We start from the raw sequence: 19,611 nt of genomic DNA on the forward strand, positions 1-19,611 counted from the left end.
AAGAGAAAGAAATACATCATGGCCACCTCTTCTCCAATGGCTGGCCACGGTTTAGGAGGCCAGCCAATGGAGAAGAGAGCTTAACCCTCGCTATTGAAACTCACTCTAAAACATAAAACCTCGCGAGCTCGATTGCGCAGTAGGCCACGCGAGACCTAAAAACGGTTTTCTTTGGGTGGATTGTAAGCCCACTGAAATGTAAACAATACGTCTCAGAGTATGCGCATTGTGGAGATATGTCCTGATCTCAAAACATTTATATCAGCAGTGTGTTCTTAAATTATAACCACACCCCGTTCAGTAATTGCTGGAGGTCGTGTGAGGTAGGCACTTAACCTGAAGAAACAGAATTGGCTGGAGGGGAGTGGGGGTGGATTCATTTTGTCACAGACTTCAATCTGTTGACTACTATTTCTAGGAAACACTTGCCTCTTTTCAGATAAATGGATATATGAAGTAACAATTGTGCAAATTAGTTAACTAATGCTTATCCCAACTACATGATTTTATGGCTCTTTCCCACCTCAATGGTTCACTCACTCTCGAGCCCTGTGGCACCGGGGGTAGGTTCTCTTTGTCCTCCAGCTCTTGTCTCATGGTACAGCTTCCCAGTCCATCTGAACTCATCTTGCCCAGCCATTGGATGTTGGTCAGGCTCTCATCCAATAGGCAGTTTGTCAACGCTGGGGTGCCTGCATGGGAAACAAATCATATTATGGAAAATTCATGTTTTCTGACTTCAAACACCAAACTGCAAGTAGTGCCTGAAATTTTAAATACCAAGCAAGATATGCTTTTGTCTAGGCAGAAGACAACTGAGAACTGGATAGAAGAAAAAGCTTACAATACTACCATGCAAGGTAATTTTGTGTCTGCCAACTCGTGATCCATTCAGGACTCCCATCATTCTTACCAACTTTTTATCATTTTGCGCTGTTCATAAAAATTATAAGAAACTAAGCTTGTTCAGTATGTCAGAATGGACAGTAGAAGTTACAGGTGCACATTATATGCAACTTTGTGGGGGGGGAGGGGTCAGTACTAGACAGATACAGATGCCCTCTGATAGCACACTAGCTTTATGGAGATATCCACCACTTGCCATGACACAGGACCCTAGCGGATAATGCATACGTAGCCAGTACACTTTACAATGAATTGTTGTCAAAACGCTTTCTGTAGTTCCCCATGTAACAGTCCCAATAGACAGGGTTGAGAGAAAAACAAGCATTTACAATGCAATGGTCTCGGCATTATTAAAGGTAGAGCTATTGGCATTGCTCATGACTTATTTTTTTTAAATCCTAAAAAATGGCATTGTGATTTACATTGCCAATAGCGTAATCGTTAAATAAATGGCATTGTCATTAAGAATGCTTAATCGCTCGCAAATGCATGATCTATTGCATTTACACCCACACAAAGCCACCCACACACACACACACACACACACACACACACACACAGAGCCACCCTCACACAGACAGAGCCACTACACATAGAGCCACCTAAAAAGCTTTCCACACAGAGCCACACACACACACAGAGCTACACAGTGGTGGCTGGTGACATTTGAAAGTGGTGGGGCATAAAAGATTGAGTGAGCGCCTGGTGGCAAGGGAGCAGTGTGAGCACACCATCATAAAAGGATTTTGGGGGTGGGTTCTTACCCTGAGAAAAGTTTGAAAACATAGCGGGCAAATGGTGCATTTTCAAGCATATTTGAGAAAGCAAGAAGCAGTAGTTAAAGCGTCTGCATCCAGATATATAACCCAGCAACTGAGATATATTTTCCAAAATAGCAATCACCATATGGAGTAACTACTCGCCAAGAAATTCACACCTGACAACTCAGAGGGCGTTGAGCACTGAATATTATCACCATCCCCTCCGTGCCTTCATGTTTTGCAACTCGCCCCTCAGCACGCAGATCTACTAACTGTATGTGCTGTTGCATTATGCTTATGTCATAATGTCTGTTAGAAATTTGCCCCTCAGAGCAGTTAGAAATATTCCTCTGAAGGAAAAGAGACAATCAGTTGGAACAAAAAGCACCCTGGTCCTGCGTGGGGGCATAACTTCCTTGGCTTGTCACCTGCAACAGCAGGACACTGGTCATGTCGGGCAGACCGGAACGATACTGGGTGAAGCACCACAAACCACTAAGTGACACCGGTTATTTGAAAACCTATGGGAAACTGCCGTTTTTGTGTGAGCAACACATTATTTGCTCCTAATAAATTACGCCTATTAAAAACACAATGTTAACGTCACTGGAATTTTCAATTGTACCTGCATTGCGCAGAAAGCCGAAATCCAAGGTTACCTATCTTTTTCTAAAACATAAAATATTCTACATGCACTGTGGTGTCCTGCACATTGGGTGTACACATACAGACACACACTTGCAGCCTTTGCAGAAATCCTATCATGCACATCTGTCCTGACCAGAGACAGCTACACCACCCCATTACTGAGACATGCCCTTGGCTGTCAGAGTGCGCCACTGTGGTGTCTTGCACATTGTGTGTACAGACACACACGCACACACTTGCAGCCTTTGCAGAGTCTTGTAAATTAAAGAAAACTCCAGGTTTCAAGCAATATATGTTAAACTTTCACTTTCCTCAGCTGCTGAAGCTGCAAGCTCTGCCCAGATTGGCACTTAATCATGTCATCAATTGTTTAAACGGACCTGGCACACAAGGGCGCTGCTTCTGTGAACATGAAAGCCTGGTTTTCATGAGGGGCGAGGACTCGGCGACTTCTTGGGGCGGCGGTCATTGCGAAATGGCATAAAGAAAAGCGCCGCCATTTTCCGATTCGGGGGGTGTTTTTTGCACTCTGAGTGTCAGATTACGTCACAGGGCTAAAGAACGCAAAAAATTACGCACCCGAATCCGAAAAAAACGGAGCTTCTTTGGAGGGACGGCTCTCTCCTCCAATGGCTGGCCTCTGTTTAGGAAGCCAGCCAATGGAGGAGAGACGAGGACAGAGGCGTGACAAATAGTCCACACTAAGGAACATTAAATCTCGGTACTTCCGGTTCTGCCTTCGGCAGACCGGATATTACCTCGACCTAAAAAATGAGAGAAGGCGATTCTGCAATAATCACTGTATATATTATACTTAAGGGGTACTAAAAATAAAGAGTGAAGGCAACAAACAAGACTGTCTAGATACATTAATATAATGCATATATGACTTATTATTCGTTAGCTTGCTACAGTATGAGGGGGTAGAATGGAGAGAAGTATGCAGGAAGCATACCGGATATACCGGATTAGGCATGACATAGCTGGAAAGATGAAAGTTTTAATATCAGGAAGGATCTTCAATAATAGCACGATTTTCCAATGGAGCGAAAGAACAAGTTACTTACCTTCGGTAACGCTGTTTCTGGTGGAAACAGCATCCGCCTGTGGATTACTCACTTTTTGAATTATGCCAATGCACAGCATTCCATTGAAAACTTTCTCTTCAGCTCTCCCACATCGACTAGGACGTCACAATGGAATGAAACCACACGCAACTCCGTGTGACGTCATCGGAGCCATAAGACTACCTAGTGGGCATGCTGACGTCAGTTCCACCCTTAGTGGCGAACAGGTGAACCAACAACATTTTCACAATTATACACAGCAAGCAAATACAACCAAAACTGGACATTCCTTATCAAACATTTCCTAGTGCCAAGCATCACATGATTCCAACAATAACCACATAGAATATACAGTGATTATTTTTAGGTACAAGCAGACCAATAACAGGCTCACAGGGTTGGGGGAGGAATCCGTGAGGAATCCATAGGCAGATACTGTATCCACCAGAAAAGCATTACCAAAGGTAAATAACTTGTTCTTCAGATGGATACATCTGCCTGTAGTCTCCTCACCTTTTGAATTGAATCTCCAGGCAGTCCCGCTACTGGAGGGTGCCTGACTGACTATACCAAAAAAAATCCTGGAGCACAGTACATGCAAAATGGCCGCCCCTCCCCTTCGAATCAAAGCAATAGTGCTTGGCAAAAGTGTGGAGGGAGGCCCAAGTTGCCCCATGTAGACATCTACCACACGCACTCCCAGAAGGGTAGGACCTACCGATTCTCTACTATGTTAAACACCCAGAGATCTGTAAGGAAGGAAGGGGGGGGGGGGGGGTGAAGGGGATTGTACACCAGGAGAGAACCCTGAACGACACAACCAAGCGTGCCTCCAATTAGTCACAGATTATCCCATCGGCCTGGCTACCGCATCGGCTGTGTACGAACCAGACTGTATCACCTGGTGGGCAACAGCTTGGGCATCCGACAACACCTCTGAGAAATGACCTTGCACATCCATGGCCAATTTTGGGACCCCCTTCCTGAGGGTGTGGATGTAGCGACCCAAAAGGCATGTGGCATTCGTTGACTTGAAGGTCATACTACCCAAGGCGAACACCTTCTTTGCGGATTGCTCCATGCATTTTGACTCCCTATCTGGAGGCATAAATATCCGGGTCAGGATTCACAATCTCTCCTTCCTCAGCCTCACCATGGTCCTCTTGATACTCTTCTGCTTCTAATAGTCTTGGTGTCTCTCTCTGAAGCCTCATCAGCAGAACAGGTGTCGCCAGCACCAGATGCAGCGCCAGTGACTTCGGGATCAGTGAAGGGAGGTCCACAGGAACAGGAGTAAGCGGGTCAAGTCAGCGCTAGTTCGGAACCAGACGGTGCTGGGGATGAACCATCCAGAGGAAGTCGCCCCTCCAAAGACTGCAACAAAGTTGAAAATCTCAGCGTTGAAAGAGGCCAACTTGCTGGATGCATTGGCATGAAAGGAAAGTGAGGTGGTAAGCCTCCCAGGGAATAGGCCACCTGACCCATGGGGCTAACAGGCGCACCTGTAGAGTTTGCTCCTCTGCTGAACAAGCCAAATATCGCATTAAAAAAATGTGATGGATCCGAACCCGGGGTCAGGAAAGCAGGATACATTGGATCCGGTGCTACTGGCTCCGAAGCTGCTAGGGGAGGCACTAAATTCGGCTGCAGCACCGGAGACAGGAGGTGGAGCCGCTGACTTCGGCAACGGTGGAGGTGTCATCTCTTGGAGCCGGTGGAGTTACTTTGCTCTGAGCCGGTGACGTGGCCAGAGACGCCTCATGTGAAGGAGTCGGAGGGATCTCATCCCTTCGATGACGTCTGTGACACGAGACACAGACTTTGAAGTCTCAGCCTTCAATGAGTGACTCAGAGAACCATGGCGCAGCTTTTTCTTATGTTTCTTCAGCGACCTCGAAGTGTGTGGAGTCGGCGGCTTTGAACGGATCCTTTACCTCTTGCGACCCCTTTTCTGCTTCTTGGCCATGAATAATTTGGCCTCCCTCTCATTTAGCTCTTTAGGATACATGCGCTTGCACGAAGTTGCACATCCTGACGTTGTGGTCCGATGAAAGACACCATAAACAGCCTTCATGTGGGCCAGTGATGGACATTTGGCCCCCACATTCTTTGCAAGGCTTGAAACCGGATTTTCTTGGAGTAGTGGTCCTCGATGGCTACAAAGTCACAACAATCTGTACCAAAAAAAACTCCCAGAGATTGAGAGCCTGGGATAAACTGTTAATCGTCGACAATGCAGACTGGAGGGTACTGACGTCTCCACGCCGGCAGGTTCTTCTTATGGCTCCGATGACGTCCCGCAGAGTCGCGTGTGGAGCCGTTCCATTGTGCCATCCTCGTCGATGTGGGATAGCCAAGGAGAAAAGTTTCCATGGAATGCTGCACATTGGGATAATTAAAAAGGTGAGGAATCCACAGGCAGATGTATCCATCAGAATAGGCTACATTGAAACCGATGACTGCAACCCCGATTGAAGGCTTGAAAAAGAAAAACCCAAACATTCTTCAACATAACGCAGCAGGAAAACAGTCTATGTAGATGAGAACTTAATCAGTATAAACTCATAACTGCAGTAATATAGAAATGCTCATGTTTAAAAACAATAACTATGTGGGCCATGGTTCAAGAAATTAGGTGTTATAATGAAGATAAATGATCCCAGTAAGATTATACGAGGTCTTTATGTACCTACAACATTCATGTGCACTCTCCACAAGATAAATCAAATGGCAAAACTGTCTACAACGAAATCCCACACTAAATATTCTACATGGGTGGAAATTTAGGTGAAGGAAAGGGGGCGGGAACGGTTGTACTAACTGAATGAAAAAAACAGCACTTTGTCCAAGGTTGCAAATACAAAGATAACACCAGCTAATAAGACAGAGGTTCAAAATAAATACATATTTTACATTACAACACATTGCCATCCTATAAGGAGAAAGAAAAGACGCAGCTACGAAAAACGTCTGGAACACCACTAGCGTAACCACGCATATGCATGGTTAAGGCAGATGCAGTCTAGTGTTCAGGATGGGCGGGTACTCTGGGAGACAGAGTCCAGGCACGGACAAGTGGACCTGGGGCACTTTTCGGACGGGGCAGGTTTTTAGAGCTCAGGAAGGGGGAAGTGTAGGTTGTGGTAGTTTTAAGGGCTGGGTATGGGGCAGAGTTTTTTAGGAATGGGGCGGTTTAGGGCTCAGGGCGGGGAGGGAAAGCGGCGGCGTTTTGTTTTAAATGGGGACAAGATTAGAGCCTCGGGACAGTGGAAGGGGTTGGAGTAGTTTCAGGGAGAGTCTTGGGGAGGTAGTGTATGTTATGGGGCAGGGTTGTAGGCCTCAAGGCAGGGGGAAGGGGTAGTGTTCAGTACAGGTTTGGGCAACAGGGGGTAAGATCAGAGTAGTGGCGAAGTTACCCATGCATACCCCCCTTACCATTCATGCCTTTACAACAGTAATAAGTGATAGAGGTGCGCGCCCCTCTATCATACAACCCATAGCTACAGGAACTAAAAATAAAGAATGTAAACCATTAGTTTAGGTTGTAGTCTTTGTGCCATCAGGTTTTTGGTATTGCCTCCATAAACACATTTTGTCATTACCATAATCATTTGCAAATTCTTCCATTTACTCCTCATTAGTACCTGCAGTTTTACCCTTCTCAATTCTGTCCATGCTTCACATTGGTTATGGTCTAAAGCATTCTTCATTACCTTACACATTTTCATGGGAGCTGAATATTTATTGAACTAGCGTAAACCGGATGGGGTCATTTTACTCTCACCAGATCTCCTACTTTCCGGTTTGACTATGGTTTATTTTGCTGTTGTATTTATCCAAATACTTCTGTTGGTAAGTATGCACTTTTTACACGGCACTACAATAATCTACTTCAATAGTATTATTGCCCATTAGCTACTGAGGACACATCTTGGTACCCAGATTCTTCCCTCTTAGTCACAGGGGTTTCTCCATTCCTATCTCTAAGTGAGTAGTAATGTGGTAAGACTAAATCATCTCATCCAAAACTCTTTTCAAATCAGACCCTCGGGCTACATTTAGTTGGATGCAATCCTGGATTAGTCTATTAACATGCTGAACCAACCCATTCACTCTTGGACAGAATAAGGCGGTCTGGGGATGCCTAATAGATCAGCTTTCATGAAAGCCTTTTATTTTAGTAGACATAAACTGGACACAATAGTCGGCGACAATAGCTTGAGGTATACCCTCATTGTAGAAAACACCATTAAAAAACGTGAGGACCGTGCTGGTATCTACATTATCTACCATATTTACCACTACCCATTTAGAGTGACAGTCTACCAAAGTCAAAGCAAACCTTCCACCAAGGCCGCTACAAATCCAGGGGTGTGGAATTTAATAAAATATCTACTTGTCCATGGGGCAGTTTGCTTCATAAATCTACTTGTCCTGTAACAAAATCCACTTGTCCCTTAAGTGCCATGTAATGCGGTGACAAATTATGGCAGCAATCTCATTATATAAGAGCTCCGAAATAGACCCTCTGATTATGCAGGGCTCCTTCCATAGTAGGGTTTGAATACTAGCAATTCCCTTATGTTGCCACGTTTCGTAGATCTACATTATAGCGCTGAAGGTAACCATCACTTCCAGGGTTGGAATGCCCTTTTGAGTCTGTGCAAACCTACTAATTTGCTTATTTTAAGGGTTTTCACCAACTCTTCTCTAAACTTTTCCCATACTGAGAAAGGTTGGAAATTTACTCCTGACAATAGCAGATACAAAACTTCTTTCAGGGTTGGGGAAAAAATGAACTTGCAAACACTTAAGATTTTCGCATGAGCATTTGTACACCTGCAGATTACTTTATGCTAAAATGCATTTCACTAATATCTTTCAGGAGTACTTTTTCTTGGCCTACTTTTTTAAAGTCTTGTGAATTCATGGAAGTCGTATGTCTGCACTTAATGCAAGGGCATCTGTGCACTTATGAGAATTTATTTAATAATTGGGCCCCTGATTAGTTCTGGCGTTAACCATGACATTTTGTGTTTATAAAAATTCGGCCTCTCCCTCTGTCGGCTAGCTTCACTGTGAGTGACCGCATTCTGTTCTTTCACAAGGAGCATAATCGACACATAGTCGTTTAGTTCAGTGCCAGGAACTACTGTGGCAATGTGTGCTTTTTAAGAACAAAACAATGTTTGCTTTTCCCAATGTTTATGAGGGCCCAGCAGCTCCCACACCAATAAGGTTTTAAAAAAACATGCCAAAACAAGTCACACATCGACAAAACCAAAAGGCTGACCAACAATTTCAGACCTATTGGCTTTACCAATGCTTGTTTATTTTCCATTATGAATATTTGGGGGGAAACACTAGCATACATCAACACATGTTACTAAATGATGCTGCAGGAAAACGGTACCTAAAATGTTACAGGAGTTAAGCGAAATGTTTTTGCATTTTTTTGTTAACATTTTATTTAAAAGCAAACAATAATCAATCTTGCTTTCAAGCTTCTGCATATATTTTCATCTAATCAGAGAGCAGTATGCATAGCCTCATATTGCTAAATATTGAAAACGTGGGTACACATTTTTATACTGGACCCACTGTCAGTAGTACAGTCTAAACTAACAACATGTACTTGGATCACGCACCCTAATAATAGAGGTTTTGCATTAATGAAGCACAAGTTACTACTTGTGTAACGATATATCTGTAAGAGACATTAGTTAGTGATAGATTCCTTACCTTAGAATATCCCCAGGCGTCAGAATGGATCCGGAGAATTTTGCGTAGCAATACCCCTGCGCCCCGGCAGGCGTCGTCCGCGGCGCCGCGTCCGTCGTCTGCATCGTCATCATCATCATCATCATCGTTAGCGCCGGAATGATGTCGTGGAGTACTTAAACGCCTCCCTCGCGCGCTGACGTCAGTTCTGATACACAGCTTTTCCGCCCCAGATACGCAGAGCCATGATAGAACCAACACTGGTGCCATGAAACTAGGGCCCGGAAAGGGGATGACCGTAACCCTATATATCGGTTCGCCGAACGGGGAGGATGGGTGGGTCGGTAAGGAATCTATCACTAACTAATGTCTCTTACAGATATATTTTTACACAAGTAGTAACTAGTGCATCTGAAAGAGACACGTTAGTGATCGATTCCTTACCTTAGAATAGATACCCCAGCAATACCAACCCCGGTGGTGGGTCTGCGAACCAATAATCACACCAGAAAGTCCTGGAGGACGGAACGGCCAAAGAAGCCATCCCTTCGGACTTGGCTGTCCAGGCAGTAGTGTCTCTCAAACATGAGCAGCGAGGCCCACGTAGCTACCTGACAAATGTCCGGCAAGGGCACTACTCGGCCCAGGGCAGTTGTAGTCGCTGTGGCCCGAGTGGAATGAGCCCTCAGCCCAACAGGGGGTTCCTTCTTAGCCAAGGAGTAACACGCCTGGATGCACAAGATGATCCACCAAGAGATGGTCCGCTTGTGCACCGCCTGTCCTTTCTTAGCGCCCACGTAACCAACAAAGAGTTTGTCAGGTTTCGCTGTTCGGTCCCCAGGATTGTATTGCTGCTCAATGGGGGCCCACCTCTAGATCAACCCTAGTCTGGCTAATGTTCACAGACTTTAAAGGAGATCAAGCGGGGGAAAATATGATGTCCGGAGGGGAACAGCTGGGCTGATGAAACCGGAGACCTGCAAGACATACACAGCACGAAATAAGTGGTATATCCCCTGTGGTACCACTTCCCTATATTGAGAATACTAAGAGCAACACCTCACCTGTAAATCAACAGGATAAACCGTAACAAGAGTGAATCAGAACAGGCTTCTTCCCATTCCCTAGGTATGCCTATAATCATAGAAAAAGAAGATTAGGTAATGCTGGCTTCCCTTCCAATCGTAGCCGCTACTGATAATGAGCTAGAGTAACCTACCCTAAAACAGGACTGAGGATGACCATGAAGCCCACAGAAGTAGAACAGACCTCAAATTCACTCTTCTCCAAAGTAAACAAACGCAAGTCATAAGATGAACCTACAGGTTCAATCACCAATAGATCTTGGTATCCCCTCCTAGGTGTGGTTCAATCAATGTGTGATTCAGGAGTCCAAAGTAAGGCATACAATTGTCACGCACACCCTTCACGGCTCAGCCACACCATGTACTTCAACAAAATAGTATGCTCCAATGTTAGAGCACAAAACCAGCCCAGAAAGATGCAAAAGAAAAGCAATGGCCGTTGCAGATCCGTCTCTGCAAAAGCAACACAAAAGTAAATACTGTTTTTCAACTGTGAAATGCGAAGACCCCTCTGAGTCCTGAACCAACTGAAATAACAACCCCCACAACGAGACCTGAACCATGGGAACCGGTTACCAGTTTCGGGCGTTTCCTAAGCCCCACCACGTAATCCAAAGAGGTTCACAGGTTGCGGGGATAGTCAGACAGCGGGCGCCTTCCAGCTCGCATCAAGATGAAAGGGCGCGAGGCGAGCGCTCTGCACGCCGTTTTCGGGCACTTCCTAAGCCCCGCCAAAGTATCCAAGGGATCGCAGACAAAAGCCAAAGACCATGAATCCACTCCGACAAGCCAAGAACACAAAATAATCGGCGCCGCTTCCTCTGTTGCTGCCGTATTTGTCAGTTTCCTGTCGCCTGGCGTCATACTGCCGCGCCTACTCAGGCATCATGGGAATTGTAGTCTTTGACCCCGCAGTGCCGTGTCTACCGCAGGCAGTGATCTACCAGCGGCCGGGGAATCCTGACAGAGTTGGACATCCACCCGGAACTGGCGTGTGTGATCCAGATAGTAAGAGAGCGCACGTTTTGGGTCCAGACGGTGGAGCCTCTCTTCCTCTTTCCAGGGAGGCGGAAAGAAGGTGGTCAAGGTGATGGACTGCCTGATGTGGAAGGCCGTGACAACCTTGGGCAGGAAAGAGGGTCTCGTCCACAACACAACCTTGTCCGGATGGACAGAGGAAAGGAGGTGTGGAAGAAAGAGCCTGGAGCTCACTCACTCTCCTGGCAGAGGTGACAGCAACCAGGAAAGCAGTCTTCAAAGTAAGAAGACGGAGATGACAGTTATGGAGCGGCTCAAAGGGAGCACACATTAGGTAAGTAAGTACAAGGTTCAAGTCCCACTGGGGCATCACGAAAGGAACAGGAGGAAACATGTGTGTGATGCCCTTTAAAAACCTATTTACAATTGGGGACTTGAACAAAGATGGCTGATCAAGTAGCCTTAAGAAGGCGGAAAGGGCAGAAAGGTAGCCCTTGATAGTGCCCAGAGCAGAGCCCTGCTGGGCAAGAGAAAGAAGGAAGAGGAGAGCCTCAGAAAGGGGGGCAGAGAGTGGATCCACAGCCTTTGCTGTGCACCATGCCACAAATCTGTTCCACCTGCAGGCGTATACCGACTTTGTGGAGGGACGCCTGGCTGCCAGAATGACTTTACAGACTTCAGGAGGCAAGTCAAATGGCCTCAACTGTCGCTGCTCAATCTCCAAGCTTGTAGGTGGAGACTGGACAGGTTCGGGTGGAGGACCGTCCCCTGCTGCTGCAACAGAAGGTCCTCCTGAAGAGGCAGACGAATCGGGGGATCGACAGACATGCTGAGTAGCTCTGGATACCAATATGTTTGTGCCCAGTCCGGAGCCACAAGGATAACCTGGGCCCGGTCGCGAGTGATCTTCAGCACTCTGGGGAGAAGTGGTATAGGCGGAATGGCATACAATAGAATGCAACTCCACTCGCGACGAAAAGCGTCTGAGCGACTGCTGCGTTGGAAATTCCAATGCGCAAAACTGATTACATTGCGCGTTCTCCTCTGTGGCGAATAGATCTAACCAAGGCTCTCCCCATTGCTGAAAGAGACCTTGCGCCACTTCAGAGTTCTGACGCCATTCGTGATCCATCATGCACAGACGGCTGAGTTCGTCCGCCCTGGCGTTCAGAGAACCTGCCAGGTGTTGAACCACCAGCCACTGCCAGAGGCGCATAGCCTCCTGGCATAGGGTCCACGATCCCACCCTGCCCTGTTTGTTGCAGTACCACATGGCGGTGTTGTTGTCCGTGAACACCTGCACTACACTCCCCCTGACAGAGGGGAGGAATGCCTTCAGTGCAAGTCGGATCGCCCGTAGCTCCAGAAGGTTGATGTGGAGCCGGGACTCCGCCGGAGACCAGAGGCCTCTGATCTCCCTCTCTACCATGTGGCCCCCCCAATCCCAGGAGGGAAGCATCTCTCACCACTACGTGCTCTGGTTGGGGAAGGGAGAGAGATCTGCCGTTGACCCAATCGCGGTCCGTGAGCCACCACCGCAACTGTCTTGCAGTGCCCTCCGAGATCAAGACATGGTCGGACAAGTTGCCCTGATGCTGGGCCCACAAACTTCAGGTCCCACTGCAGAGCCCGCATCCGCCACCAGGCGTGATGCACCAGAAGGACGCAGGAGGCCATCAGACCCAGCAGTCGCAGCGTCAACCTGACCGAGACTCGGGATGAAGGCTGAAAGATCGGAATCAGATCCTGAATATCCCGAACCCGCTGTTCGGGAGGATAAACCCGAAACTGCGCCGAGTCTAGAACCGCTTCGATGAAGAGGAGCTTCTGAGAGGGACACAGGTGTAACTTCGGCACATTGGAGAACCCCAGCAGGTGCAGGAGATCGGCCGTAGTCTGGAGGTGGCTGACGACTGTCTGGGGCGAGTCCACCTTCAACAACCAGTCGTCGAGGTAGGGGGAAGACTGACACCCCTAACCTGCGCAGATGAGCTGCGACCACCGCCATCACTTTCTTGAACACCCTAGGGGCGCTGGTAAAGCCGAAGGGGAGCACGGTAAACTGAAAGTGCTCGTGGCCTACCGTGAACCGCAGGTAACGCCGGTGGGCCGGCAGGACGGGGGTGTGAAAATCAGCATCCTGCAAGTCCAACGCTACCATCCAGTCTCCGGGGTCCAGGGCAGCTAAGACCTGAGCCAAAGTCAGCATCTTGAACTTCTCCTTCCGGAGGAAGCAGTTGACGTTCCGTAGGTCTAAGATAGGGCGTAGGCCCCCTTGGCCCTTCTTGGGTACCAGAAAGTAGTGGGAGTAACAACCACACCCTACTTTTGGCCCAGGAACGCGCTCAATGCCCCCTTGGCCAAGAGGGCCGTAACTTCCTCTTGCAGAAGTTGCAAGTGATCCCCCGACACGAGGTGGAATTGCGGTGGCATGTCAGGAGGGGTCGTCTCGAAGGGGAGGGAGTAGCCCCTTCGGACGATTTGCAGCACCCACCTGTCCGACGTGACAGTGCGCCAGTGGAAGAGGTGATGGCGAACCCTGCCCCCGCCACTGGCATCACATGGGCCTGAAAGCACGGACTAGGAGGGTTTTGAGGCAGGTGCTGCAGGGGAAGGTGTGGACTGGCCTCGCCTTTGTCCCCGACTGCCACAACGGTGGTTTCCACGGCCGCCACCGCGCTGTGTAGCAGTCTGCGGTGCGTGGCTGACAGCACGTGTGGGAGCGCCCATTCCTTGTCCACGAAAGGAGCGAAAGGCACCCGTTTGCTGGCATCGGGCCGAGAGGCCCAAGGACTTGGCTGTAGCCCTGGAGTCCTTAAAAGGCTCAAGCGCATGGTCTGCCTTGTCGCCAAATAGGCGACGGCCATCAAACGGCATGTCCAGGAGTGTGGCCTGGACATCGGCCGAAAAGTTGGCAGACCTCAACCAGGCGTGCCGTCGAACCACCACCGTCGTTGCCATCGCTCTGCCCAGTGAGTCCGTGGTATCCAGCCCACACCGGATGGAAAAGCGCGCTGCATCTCGACCCTCCGCATTGGGCGAGTTTAGCCCTGGCCACCTCCGGACATTGTGGCAGCACGTCTGCGACCGTGTCCCACAGGGTGTGGGTGTAGCGGCCCAAGGGTGTGGGTGTAGCGGCCCAAGAGGCATGCGGTATTGACTGACCGCAGTCCCAAGCTCAGGGATGAGAACTTTCTTTCAGAATTGTTCGTACCTCTTGGATTCCCGATCGGGCGGAGCTGTCGGGAATGCGGTCTGGGAGGTGAAGGCCTGGATGACCAGGCTCTCGGGGGTGGGATGGGTGGACAAAAAGCAAGGGTCGCCCGAAGCCGGGCGGTAGCGTCTGGCCACATTCCTATCCACAGGCTGATCTGTAGCGGGATTTGACCAAGTGCCCACAAGAACGTCACACAAGGCCTCATTAAACGGCAGCAGAGGCTCAGTGGAGCATGCCTGCGGTTTAAGGACCTCAGTGAGGAGTTAGTCCTCACGGCCGCGACGGGGAGCGTCAGGTCCAAGGCCTTGGCTGCCAGAGTCAACACTACACTGTAGGCAGCCCCCTCCTCTGTAGCCACGGTGGGAGGGGAGACAAATCCAGTGTCTGGCGAAGTGTCAATTCCACTGGCCTCCCCAAGCTCATTTGTCCAGTCCTGTTGAGACTGGCACTCCTGTGCCAGTGGGTCCATAGACCCCTCCCAATCACTCGTCACCCTCGACCCTGTAGTTCAGGGTCAACAGATGGGGGCCAGTTTGTGGAAATAGAAAACTCCAAACCACGTCGAGAGCGGCGCCCAGCAGCGCCGCTCTGGCACCGGAACCGAATCGATGGTCGGAGTGGGGACGGCGTCGCAACCCGGATCCAGCGAGGGCCTGCGGCGCTGGGAACGAAGTCACCGGCGGCGCCGGGGCACCCGACGGAGTCTGAGCTGAAGCACCCGACCCGCTAGGCCCTCAAGCCGGGACCATTGGGCACGGAGGCGCCACGGAACCCGGCGGAGGAGGGAGGGACCTCAGGGCCATGAGGTACCGCTCGACCTCCTCTGGCGTCGCACTGTGCCCAGGGACCGGAAGGTGTGGGGCAGGTGGCGACGTCCGCGACTCCATTGGAGCCGCGTGGGTGGTCTCACCCGAACCCCCGGCCGCGTCTTGCGAGCGTCGGGGTGGGTCGGGAGATCGATGACGTCTCTCCGACCTCTCATGCCTCATACCTGAGGAGGATCCTGAAGACCGATACTGACTCCCGGAGCTACGAAGGCTCCGAACCCGCGACCTGTCCCTCGACCTCATGTGGGACCGGGACCTGGAGCGGCGCGGGGCCGACTGCGGAAGCTCCAGTCGCTTGCGGGACCGCTCTCGCCTAGTCTTGGACGTCAGGGCCCGGCAGTCGGAGCAGGTACGGTCATCGTGGTCAAGGCCTAGACACTAAAGACACCGGCGATGGTGGAGGTGGGCGGGGTGTCGGTAACCGACATTAGTCGTTTACATTTGGAACAGGGTTTGAACTCTGGCATCCCTACCGGCACCATAGGAGTCGAAGACTCGATTAGAGAAATGCTCAAAAAGATCAAAAAGTTTAGTCAAAAAATGACTACGGGGTAGAGCTTCTCCGGATCTGCGCTAGCTGGCGTGAAAAAAAGAAGAACTGAAGTCAGCGCGTGAGGGCAGCGTCTAAGTACTCCGACGGCGTCATTCCGGCGCTAACGACGCCGATAACAGACACGGAGCCGCGGATGACGAATGCCGGCGCGCAGGGGTATTGCTACGCAATATTTTTCGGATCCAGTCTGACGCCTGGGGATATTCTAAGGTAAGGAATCTATCACTAACGTGTCTCTTTCAGATCCTTAAATACAAGTTTGAACAGAATTAATACTTGGACACAATTACCTTAACTGCAGGCAAAGCCTTTCCCTGATCCATAATGTGGTACTGTAAACTGGCAGTCAAAGGGTTTGTGATGTAGGGGGTTGGGCCTATTTGTCCCAAGGACAAAATACACATGGAAATGTGTTGCCCTTGACCCCAAACAATATGTCTCGGGCATCGGGCTATAGGAATTCCACATCCCTAAAATCATATGTCCAAAGATGTCAAAGGTGACCTTATTCCAAGGAGACATGGGCTCTTCTACTGCAGATATGGGATTTCGTGCAATTTTCCTGCTTTTATCGCTGTAAGCACAACTCATACACTCTTTAATGCTTTTCTCAATATTGGCGACCAGTACACGAGCCTCTCCTTGTTTTTCGTTAAGCTAAAACCTAGGTGACCTTTGTGCGCTAGATTGAGAAGTTGATCGTACAATGCTTGTGGTGGTACCAACTTGCACCCTCTGTATAAGTTACCTACAATCATTTCGAACATCCCAATAGTTTTTTGCCTACTTATCGAGCTCAGAAATTTTGGGGGGCCATCCATTCAAAAACAACTCTTTAATCATAAATAATACTCAGTCTGTTTTCATGCTTCTTTACCACTGTTCCCTACAAATCCCTTCAGAGATGGATGCCACTACGAATTCTTCTACCATACTCTTTTCCATCCCAGTATCTGGAAGGGGAAGTAAGGATAAGCAGTCTGCAACTATACTCTAATTGAAACCTTCTAAACCCAAGAACCATTGGGAAATACTTAGTGTAGTTCTCTCAATGTTCTTCACGGCAAACGCATAAATTAAAGACTGGTGGTCAGTCCTTGTGATGAAAGGAATGCTTCACACAAAGAATCTGAAATGTTGCACTGCCCAAAAACACGCAAGTGCCTATCTCGCCACTACCGACTAAAAAGAGTCCGTATCAGAAACTGCTCCAGAAGCACCTGACTAAGTGTGGCCCCTACACCTTTAGTACTCGCATCCGTAGCAATTATAGTTTTCTTCCTATTGTCAAAATGACCAAGATGGGGTGCATGAATGATTTTTCTTTCAATTTAGTGTAAGCATTTTGACAGTACCCCAATTGAACTTTGGTTTTTTTAAGTTTCCTCAAATTTTGAGTAATACTCCGAAAGCAGAATTACTTAATTTCCATCTTTATTACTAAGAATAGGCACTGATCTGATAGCTTCTACAAGGTTGTGTTGAGGTTTTACCCTTCCCCTGATAACGGAGGACCTAATATGTGCACCATAGGGCGTGATGAATTAAGTTCTACTACTGAAGTCAAGTCTTTGCGAACAGAGTCACAAGAAAAAATGTTTTTAAAAAATGAAAGGGGGGCAGGGCAGAAACACCCTGCCCCCCCCCCACCTCCCCAAGGCAACATTGCATTATAATGCATGGGGGGCTCTAGCGCGCCCCCCCCCCTTGCAGCACTGGGAACCTTCACCTCCCCAGGCCCAGGGGACCACCACCTCCCCAGGCAGGGCAAATGTGATGAAAGGAGGGGAGCCACACTGCCCCCCTCCAGGAGCCCTAGAGAGCGCCACCCACCAGGGCCACTCCTGGGACATTGCAGTTTGCTATGGAATGCCATCCGATAGCAAACAAGTGCATTTCCCCTTGAACAAGCAAGAGCATTTTGCTCTCGCTTGTTGAAAGCGGAACACACTTTGCTTTTTACACCCAGGGATCTGCATGTCATCTCCCGCCTACCCTGCCCCCCATGGGGCCTCCCCATGGCCCCATGCAGTTTTATTTTATTAAAATGTAAAAAAATGGGTCCGGCCCCGGGGGATTGGGTCCCTGGGTCTCAAGATTGTCATGGGAACCTTACTCTCTAATAGTGGTGTGTATTATGTGGTGTGAATTATGTCTGTGATGGTTTATCTAATTGTGTTGTTGATTTGTGTTATGTGGTTTCTTGTTGAATTATGTGGTGTGTAATGGAAACGTGTTGAGTTTGTGTAATGTGGAACAGTGCAATTGTGGGTGTAAAAGTAGATTGTAAAGTTTAAAAGCGCACTAACCCCCCCTCCCCCACACAAATTGTAGCTATACATTTTAAAAAGCCTGGTTTATTTAAACCTTTCATTTTTTTCAAATAAAATATATTACGTTTAGAAAAACTAACTAATAAATCCTACAAAGTGACCCGCCAAACAGGATTTAATGCAGGATTTCTAATTGATACAGACCCCCCCCTCCCCAGGCAAAAGCATGCGCTTTAGAAAATAAAGTAAAATGAGAGTTCGAGCCATTTGTGTTGTAAATATGTTTTACCTATATGCTAAAGAGTGGAGTAGATGTATGTGGTGTGTAGTGGAATAATGTGCTTTGGTATGAAACGGTTAGGTGTGGCATTATGTGGTGTGGCTTTGTGCAGTGGAATTCTGTGGTACGGTGTTCTGTGGATAGCTACTAGTGGTATTGATTGTATTGTAATTATGTGGAGTAGGATTGTGCGTCATGGAGTGTAAATATGTGGAATGGTATTTTGTGTTGTGCAGTATCATGTAGTGGAGCTTAATTATGGGGTGTGCTATTGAATTTTGCGGTATAATGAATTATGTGGTGTGGGCAGAATATATGTGGTGTATTATGCAATTGTGTTGTTGATTCCAAATATATTGTTTGTTGTTGAATTATGGCTTCACAAAAACACACAAGGTTTGTTCGGGGAGGTTATCACTGCTGTCTCGAAAAATGCCTTTGAGTTAGTTATGGAACCTGTAGATAAGGAATCTGGTAGAAGTTCTGTAGATGCACACCTACGACAGATAGAGGATAAGAGTACAAAAGGGACCTGTCGCAAACAATAAACCACACTGGGAATGGATTGTGAAAGCTCTGCTAATGTGTCCCACACCGAAGCATGTTTCTTTTGTTGTGTGCAGCGTGCTGTGCCTCAAATGTATGCTGGACTCAATTGCAGATTGTATCCACACGCGCGCAGTGATTAAACCATGTCTAAATTGCTGGTTTTGTGTGCTTTATGAAAGGGGCACTCGTATGAAGTGCTAATGTGCTCCACACCAAAGCCTGTTCCTTCAGTTCTGCGTCGTGTGCTGTGGAATGGACACAGGTGTCAATTGCAATTAGCAAGAGAAGCAGCGGTACAAACACATCAATGATTTATGCTTGGAGTGGTGATGACGCACACATTGACAAAGCCAATAGCTCTTGAATTGGTGCTTTGCCTTTTGGCTTTGTCAATGCTCATTGTGTTTTATCATGGTTTTGTAGTATTTATTGATGGAGCAATTACTAGAAACTCAAAATATTTCTTTGCCCTGAAAATGCACGCATTGCCACATCAGTCCCTTGACTAGAGGGAAGTACTTTGAGAGTGGATGTGATATTTGTGAACGGCCGATTGCTCAATGCTCTAGTAGGCAGAAGAAAAATGTCAATGACACAACAGACCAGTGGCTGACGAGGGCTGGCTGGAAACCCATGCAAATGATTATGCGTATTATTTTAGTTAATAAAAAGTCTTGACTAACGCTAAACCTAATAAACGTTCATTGTATTTTTAAAGCAGATGAAAAGGTTTTGGTTTTGTTTTT

At 48.1% G+C, this 19,611-nt stretch overlaps 1 protein-coding gene across 8 annotated transcripts in view; it reads right to left on the reverse strand.

The window, feature by feature from the left end:
- FOXM1 (forkhead box M1) overlaps positions 1-19,611 on the reverse strand; it is a 260,165-nt gene that overhangs the window by 202,409 nt on the left and 38,145 nt on the right. For all 8 annotated transcript variants that reach the window (XM_078673734.1, XM_078673736.1, XM_078673729.1 and 5 more), the window contains exon 3: positions 541-692. In XM_078673734.1, coding sequence (XP_078529860.1) covers positions 541-692 — 152 coding nt within the window. The remainder of the gene's footprint in view (positions 1-540; positions 693-19,611) is intronic.

This window comes from Lissotriton helveticus, chromosome 1_1, assembly GCF_964261635.1.
Source record: "Lissotriton helveticus chromosome 1_1, aLisHel1.1, whole genome shotgun sequence".
Taxonomy (NCBI): Eukaryota; Metazoa; Chordata; class Amphibia; order Caudata; family Salamandridae; genus Lissotriton; species Lissotriton helveticus.